Here is a 7,596-nt window from a genome sequence, read left to right on the forward strand (position 1 = left end):
TGGAAACTAATAATGATATAGTATCTAGATATAAAATTGAAGACTACAATTAGTTTAAGCCAATTGATTTCCAGATTGACATATGACCATGGCTAAATCAAATGTGAATGATCACTTTGAAACACACAGATGCTAAAGGCAAAATGCTCCATAAGTGTGCTCAGGCTTTTATTATATTTGAGCATTCTTCTGACATACTCTATGACTTTAAGAGAGAAGGTGGGAGTTTTGCAAATTCCCCAGCCTTATAAAAGGCCAGAGAAGGCAGCAGAATAGTTTGTGCAAACCAAGGGAAGGCAAGCATATGGTTAGCATGCATCCCCTCAAAATAGTCACAACACATAAGAAACATAAGTTGAGCATATTGAAGATTGATTCTATTTCTAACAGCCTCTCTTCGCGAAGTGGTCAAAATTACCGCTAACATTTCACACGCAGTGGCTGAGACGTATTTTGCAAGCCAGGTGTGTGATTTGATGGAAGAATACATTCCTCACCACACTCTCCCCAAATCCAGTAACACCCTTCAGAAGCTCCTTAGACAGGAAGAGGAGCATTGCAGTGCCCCACCAGAACTAAAACCTGGTTCTATGGGAAGCTATATGGCTTTCTAGATCCTTCACATATCACCATAGTAACAGGAAAACACAAACTTAAAAGGAAGTTTGAGGGATTGGTACTTGAGGCCAAACCTGATGGTCTGAGTTTGATCAAGACCAATATGTTTGAAACAGAGAGCCAACTTCTACAGGTTGCTTTGTCACTCAAACACACACACACACACACACACACACACACACACTAGATGATAGATAGATAGATAGATAGATAGATAGATAGATAGATAGATAGATAGATAGAAGATAGAAGATAGATAGATAGATAGATAGATAGATAGATAGATAGATAGATAGATAGATAGATAGATGATAGGTAGATAATAGATTAAAATGTAATTTTTAAGTGTTTGCACCCACCTGTCCACTATCTGCTTAAAGCTGTGCTACTGTTAAGCATGTTGCTTTCCTTAGTTTCATATTAACTTTTAGCCTTCTACCAAATCCCTCTTTGAGCTTGAATCAATTGGCTGTGATTGTATGCAACCAAGAAATTTCTTGCAGTTAGCTCAAATTCTGTTCATATTTTTGAAAAACCTACCCAGCAGAAGGCTTTTGTGAGATTTTCTGGGTTTTGTTTGGTTGGATGGTTGGTAGTTTTCTGGTTTTGTTTTTGTTTTTTGTTTTTGCTTTTTTTGTTGTTGTTGTTCTGGCCTGGGATCCAACATCTGTAGCATTGTAGTTCAGATTGCATCATGAATAATCCAACATCAATGGGTCACTGCTCCTTCCTTTTGCACCAGACAAGGAGTGGCAGTCACATATTCTCTTCCTATAACGCTGTAAGTTATCACTTCTCTGTTCTTCTAAAACAATAATTCTGACTCTTTTCACAATTTTGTAAGCTTTTATTTAACTCAGTGGTATAAGCAGTGCTACTACCATTAATATGTATCAACTGCTATCTCAGAACACAGTTATAAAATCATAATTACACCTCTATTAGGCTATATTGGACAAAGTGATGTCTATTCACTATTTCTCAAAGAAGGCCTGGAGTCTGGTAGTCAGCCATTCACAGCTTAATTTTGAACCCTTCATGCTGCTTAAAATCAGGTATCTGTGCTATTAGGATTTTGTTAATAGCAAATAGACACCTATCAAGGGAATTCTAAAATACTGACTAAAAAGCTGAATTTTTCCATGCCTTCCTAATCACCCACAAATTCATAGTACATTAATCTCTCAGCCATGTCTCTATTCTTATATTTGTCATTTATATTTACTCTCTGCAATTTTGTTTTGTCTTGTAATAAAGGGTGGGTGTCTTTTCTTTCTTTCTTTCTTCTTTCTTTCTTTCTTTCTTTCTTTCTTTCTTTCTTCCTTTTGTGGAAACAGTTTAAATTACATCTCAGAATTTGCAACACTGACAATGGGGTCTTTAAGGATGATGAATATGTCCACCTAAAGAGGGAAACTGGCCAGGAACAGCCCCATCTCACCTCTCTCACTCTGGGCTGACAGCAAAGAAAAACACAAGGAAGTGAAACCTAGTACATTTTCCAAACTGCAGACAGGCCCTTGGCAAAGCATATTAGGGCAGACTATGCCTGTCTGTATAGCTCAATGCCACTGAGGCACTATATGACAGGGTGCCCTTTAAGTTAGAGGGGACACAAGCTGAGCATGAGCAGGGCCATTTTCTCTGTAGACTTTTCCAAGTCTGCCTAACAGCTTTATGCACCAAAATTGACAAAAAGTAAAACAAACCACAATCTTCTTCAAAATTTACCTCAGGTGCCATTTTTGTGATGCCTAGGAAAGAAGCAGTGTTTCACAGAACTCACTTTAGTGAGATCTTTCTGGAAGGTATTGCCAACCATGGTCTGCCCTCCATCAACTTCCAGAAGAACCATTTACCATGTTTGTTTTCCTCCATACATAGTAGGATACACAAACTACATGCAGAGTTTTTGTTAGACTGTGTTCTTATTTATGCTTTACTAGTTAAGCCCTTCTGCTATAATTCCCGTTGAGTCACTCAGGAAACTAAAAGATGTGCTATTATAATGTGTCATATAGATGATTTGCATAATCCCCTTTACTTTGGAAACTATGATTGATTCTCTATGTGCTCCTCAAAAAGCCATTTATTTGTTCAGGACTCTTGTTGGTGGTTGCTCTGATGTACTTGGATGCTAATTACTGCTTGCTGTCTCTGTGACCCACCTTGCCTAACCTGTTTGACCAATCACACCTGGGCAGGGCAAATGGGATAGGCGTGGCTAAGGTTCCCAGGCTGGGGGAGACAGAGAACATCTTGGGAAGAAGAGAGACCAGAGGAGAAGAAGGTAGCGCCATCGTGGGTTAGGTGGAGGAGAAGCACATCGTCAGTGTGGGTGGAGGATTTGGCCCAGATGAAGAACACTAGCAAGCATTTGGGATTATGGATGGGAGGTAGCTTGATAGAAAGTATTAAAGCCAGATGGCATGAGATTGGAACAGGTATCTCATCCCTGCCCCACTACGGGGGTAGTTTAGGGGATTAATGTCTGCCCTACCCCAGGTTAACTAAAATATAACAGGTGTCTGTGTCTTGATTGATTGCTAGTGGGTTAGAAAATTTCTAGGCTGGATAATAAACATTGTTAGGCCATACCGGTAAATTAACTGCAACAAATTAGTGCCCAATATGGGACAGAGACAACAAGCAGTAATTAGCATCAAAATATATCAGACCAACCTCCAACAGCACTTTAGCAAGGTAGGAATGAGTAGGTTTATATGTGAATAGCAAAGTTTATGACAGCAGACATTTGCCAGGCACCACTAATTTCAAAACCTTCTTTGCTGGAAGGCTACAAATAGGAGTGTCATCTAATTTCTAATTTAGTGAGAGACTATACTTGTCCATCAGCATGAAACACTTAATTAAACAGTCAGCAATTTCTACCTCAGACTGGCCTTCACCACTAGGATCATTTCGAACCTAAAGACTGATTTTTCAACTTATCAACTACACCTTCATCAGTATTCAGGAATCAACTGTTGGATACACACACACAGTGCATTTTACAATGGTAAATAAACTAATTAGCACATGTTCCATATTATACAAGCCCATATTGTCATACCTCTGAAATCCATCTTGTTCATCTAGAAGGCATAGCAAGTGACTTGATTTTCTTAGTTTAAGAAGCAAGTTTGAGCAGCTATCAAATTGTAATCTGCACCAGTCCAGATATGGTAAAAAGTATAAAGCTCTGTTGTTCTGAAGTGTTTACATTGAACAAGATCGTTTTAAAGCACTCATCACTTGACAATATCAGAATCAGATGGGAAATCTAGAGAACGGACCTGAAGAATATGGGTTTGGGCTAAGATGAATATTTTTTTATTTATGCATACATTAATGCAAAACCTGAGCATTAACAACACAAGGGCAGGCCATAATGGCAATACCTTCCAGGCGGCTCTGACTGCAGTGAGCTCTGTGAAATACCATTTCTTTCCTAGGCTTCACAAAAATGGCACCAAGGTAAGTTTTGAAGAAGATTGTGTAGTAGGAAGCCCCCACCCCCACCCCACACACACACACTAGAAAAAATCCATTGGGGAGCCCTGATGACCCAGCAGCTGAGATGGAAAGACCTTCAGAGTGACCTGGGCATGCATCACTGTCTTCTACTCTCCAGTCTGTGTAAACTCAGTCAGTACCCACCTCTACATTTGGCCTTCTTCTAGAATCTGAGACGGGGTATTTTGCCGGCACAATTAATTAACTAAAAAGTAACTTGTAACTCTTGGAGAACAGGAAAGGGCCTAGCCTTAATCTAGAATCTTTTCTCCATTGGGCCACATCCCACTAGCTGTGCTTTGGGGATGAGAGCTGAGCCGCCTGATACCCGGTGAGTTACTCCATCATTGTCCCCTGCACTTGCCAAATCCTGGATATGCCTTGATGTCTAAGGGTGTTGCTCCCAAGTCTCCTGCCCATTCTTTTGTGCACAGAAATTAGGACAGTGCGGGTTAGGAAATACATCTTCACCCCTCAATCCATGTTTGCATCATGCCACTCCTTTTTCAGACTCTCTAGACTCTGATCCCTAATGATCATGCAATACCCAGATGCTAGTGCCAGGCTATTGACATCTCACAGTGTGCCTGTGACCATAGAGCACTGGTCTCTGCTGGGGAAATCTTAACAACTGAGACATTTGCTGTCAGTGGGTAAAGTTACAGCAACATTTGCCTGCTGAGCACTCAGTTACTTGTTATGTTTTGTTGGGGTTTTTTTTTCCATTTTTGTCTTTGGCAACTTCTCTTGTGTTGGAGTCACTAGAGTTGCTATCATAAAGGCATTCATTTAAAAGCGAAAGATAAAACCCGTTTTACCTTAAAATAAGTCTTACTAATGACTCTTTTAGCACACTTGCCAAGAAGGGGGTTCAGAAAAATCTTAAACTGAGGTAAACTGCCATGCTACAGGGAGCTGCAGGCCTGTCTCACTCACCAGATGTGGGGGAGGGAGGCTCATATCACTTCGCGGCCTTTAAAAAGTGAAGCATCAAAGTGACATGCCCCCGCCCCCCGCCTTTTTTTTTATTTCAAAGGAAACGTTAAATTTGAAATCTGTGGTAACTTGCTGATACTCTAAAAATATGAGACTCCCTTCCCGAAATGTAGCCATGCCAACAATACTCACAGGTGCAAATGTTCTCCACTTAAAGCACGAGGAAAAAGGAAAAAATGTGAGGCAGGAGGCCTTGGATTTCTCACTCCAAATTGCAGTCACTTTGCCCACAATAAATGCGCTATAGCCAAACTGACAGTCACCATTATACAGTGAAGGACGAAAATTCAGAGCCTCCTGCAGCAGACTCAATAATAGCATACGGGGCACAGGAGAGAAATGTTGGCCTCATTATGAAGCATAAGGGTGTTAACAGACACTCTGAGATGACGTGTTCCGAAGAGCTGGGACCACACAGGCTGCATGCCAGCCTCCATCCTTCACGGCCTCAGTCCCTCCCTATGCACATAGGACCTCAACCATTTCACCTGCTCAGCAGAGCCAACAACAGAATCTGCTTTATGGGGTTATTATGAGGATTAAATGACACATTAAAATAATTTGAAATCGTGGTTGGTTATTGTTGTTTGGGACAATGTAAGTCAAGTACAGTTTGCTGGCAACCCTCCATGACATTGACCTGGGCTGTGCTCAGATACAAGCCAGAGCATAGGACTTCAAAGGTTCCACTTGCAAAGTAATAAAAGTAAATAGAGCCTATCACTTCCTCTGACGCTGAGCTATGTAGACCAGCACAGGCCAAACAAGGCAGCCATCAAAGGTCTAAGCAGCTCAACAAAGTCCCACGCTGAGCAGTGAGGACTACAAAGTCACTCACACTTCTGTTGGGTCGGGTTGTCTAGAAGTCTACGAAGCGTTTCTTAGCACCTACCTTCCACATGCTGCCTTATTTCCTCATCATCGCTGAAACCTTGTGCTCCAGAATCTTGATAGGAAACTAGGAAGTTATCAACCATGATGCACTCTTTGTTTAAGTGTCAATCTGGCAAGAAGGCATGATGTTCCTTGAAAAGTTCTTTTGTGCCACATAAGGAATTCTTTTCATACAACATCTTTGTGTGTTAAGCGGTATCCCAGGTCAGCAAGTACCTCTTTAATCTCAGAAGGATTCTTTCTCTGTAGACATGCTACCAGATTCCGCATTCTATTAAGACATGAGAAAAATCACCCATCTAACTGAAGGGAGAAACAGAGTTTTGACCTATACCTAAATGTCTCAGAGCCTACCCTACAAAATATATACCAGTTAGCTTCTGCCAGGAACACTTCCCTCACTCCAATCGCTGGGTCTTACTTGTTCCCATGCCTCGTGTCTGTCTCCCATTATCAACAATGCATGTATTTTTTTTTAATTATCCTTTTGGATTCTAAAATAACCTGCGACTGCATCCCCGATATTCCCAATTGCTTATAGACACTTCTGAAGCTGAATCATTTTAATTTCACAAGACTTTTGCTGCTTCACATATTTACTCATATTTACCGAGTATCCACAGTAGACGTTCATAATGAGGATTTAAAATTGGACAAGGTGGTGTTCACTACACCTTGTAATTTCATTCAGAACTTCATGTAGGCCTCATGATTAAGTATTGTGGTGGAGTTCTTTGTTTTTCTTTTTTTTTTTTTTCCTCTGGAACTAGAGCTGGCCACAATTCCACATAAAAGTCCAATGGCATCTTTTCTTTATTTTTGTTTCCTTCTCTCCAGGATAGTGGCCAATGCCTCCCAGAATCTCATGTCTACACAAAGCTTGGGGATTGTGTTTGGACCCACCCTTCTGCGAGCTGAGAATGAATCAGGGAACATGGCGATACACATGGTATACCAAAACCAGATCGCAGAGTTCCTGCTGAGCGAATACGATAAGATCTTCAGCTCAGAGGAAGACTGACAGACAAGGCAAGCTACTGAGTATGTTCACATCTGTCTTGATGCCTAATATTTTTACATTTCTGTAAACATATTTCTGAAATATTTTTTCCTTCCAAGCGACAGATGCTTCATTTTGTGAAAACTTAGTGATGATTTTGTATTTAAGTTCCAAACATTTGAATAAAATAAATGACAATATTTTCCTATATGTGTTCTATGTTAACCCCTTGAGAGTCGTTCCTTTTAGCACTCTAGAAATACATCGTGAATATCTCACACTCTTAAATAATGTGGACAAGATAGCACCAAGGCATAGGTCTACTACTGCTCCCTCCAACAGGTATGTGCTGGTGTGTGTGCAGGTATGTGGCTATGTAGAGAAATTGTGGGTAAGTATGAGTATATGTACACATGTATGCCTCCTCAAGATCCACATGCATCAACTCACCAACTATGCCCCCACATGCCTAAGCATCCAAAGAGAGACAAACAGTATGAAGCCATCTATGTTCTGAATCAAAATATGTCTTTTCATAGTTCAAGAGTACAATCCAATGATCCTCAGTGACA

General features: G+C 40.6%; 1 protein-coding gene across 1 annotated transcript in view; it reads left to right on the plus strand.

Annotated features, from left to right (window-relative positions):
• ARHGAP15 (Rho GTPase activating protein 15) overlaps nucleotides 1–7,224 on the plus strand; it is a 618,627-nt gene extending 611,403 nt beyond the window's left edge. Inside the window, exon 14 of the mRNA XM_084799881.1 lies at nucleotides 6,862–7,224. Within this exon, the coding sequence (XP_084656007.1) occupies nucleotides 6,862–7,045 (184 nt within the window). The 3' untranslated portion in view covers nucleotides 7,046–7,224. The remainder of the gene's footprint in view (nucleotides 1–6,861) is intronic.
• Nucleotides 7,225–7,596: the final 372 nt, after the last annotated feature.

Source organism: Acomys minous (genome assembly GCF_964271855.1).
Source record: "Acomys minous genome assembly, chromosome: 10".
Classification (NCBI taxonomy): Eukaryota; Metazoa; Chordata; class Mammalia; order Rodentia; family Muridae; genus Acomys; species Acomys minous.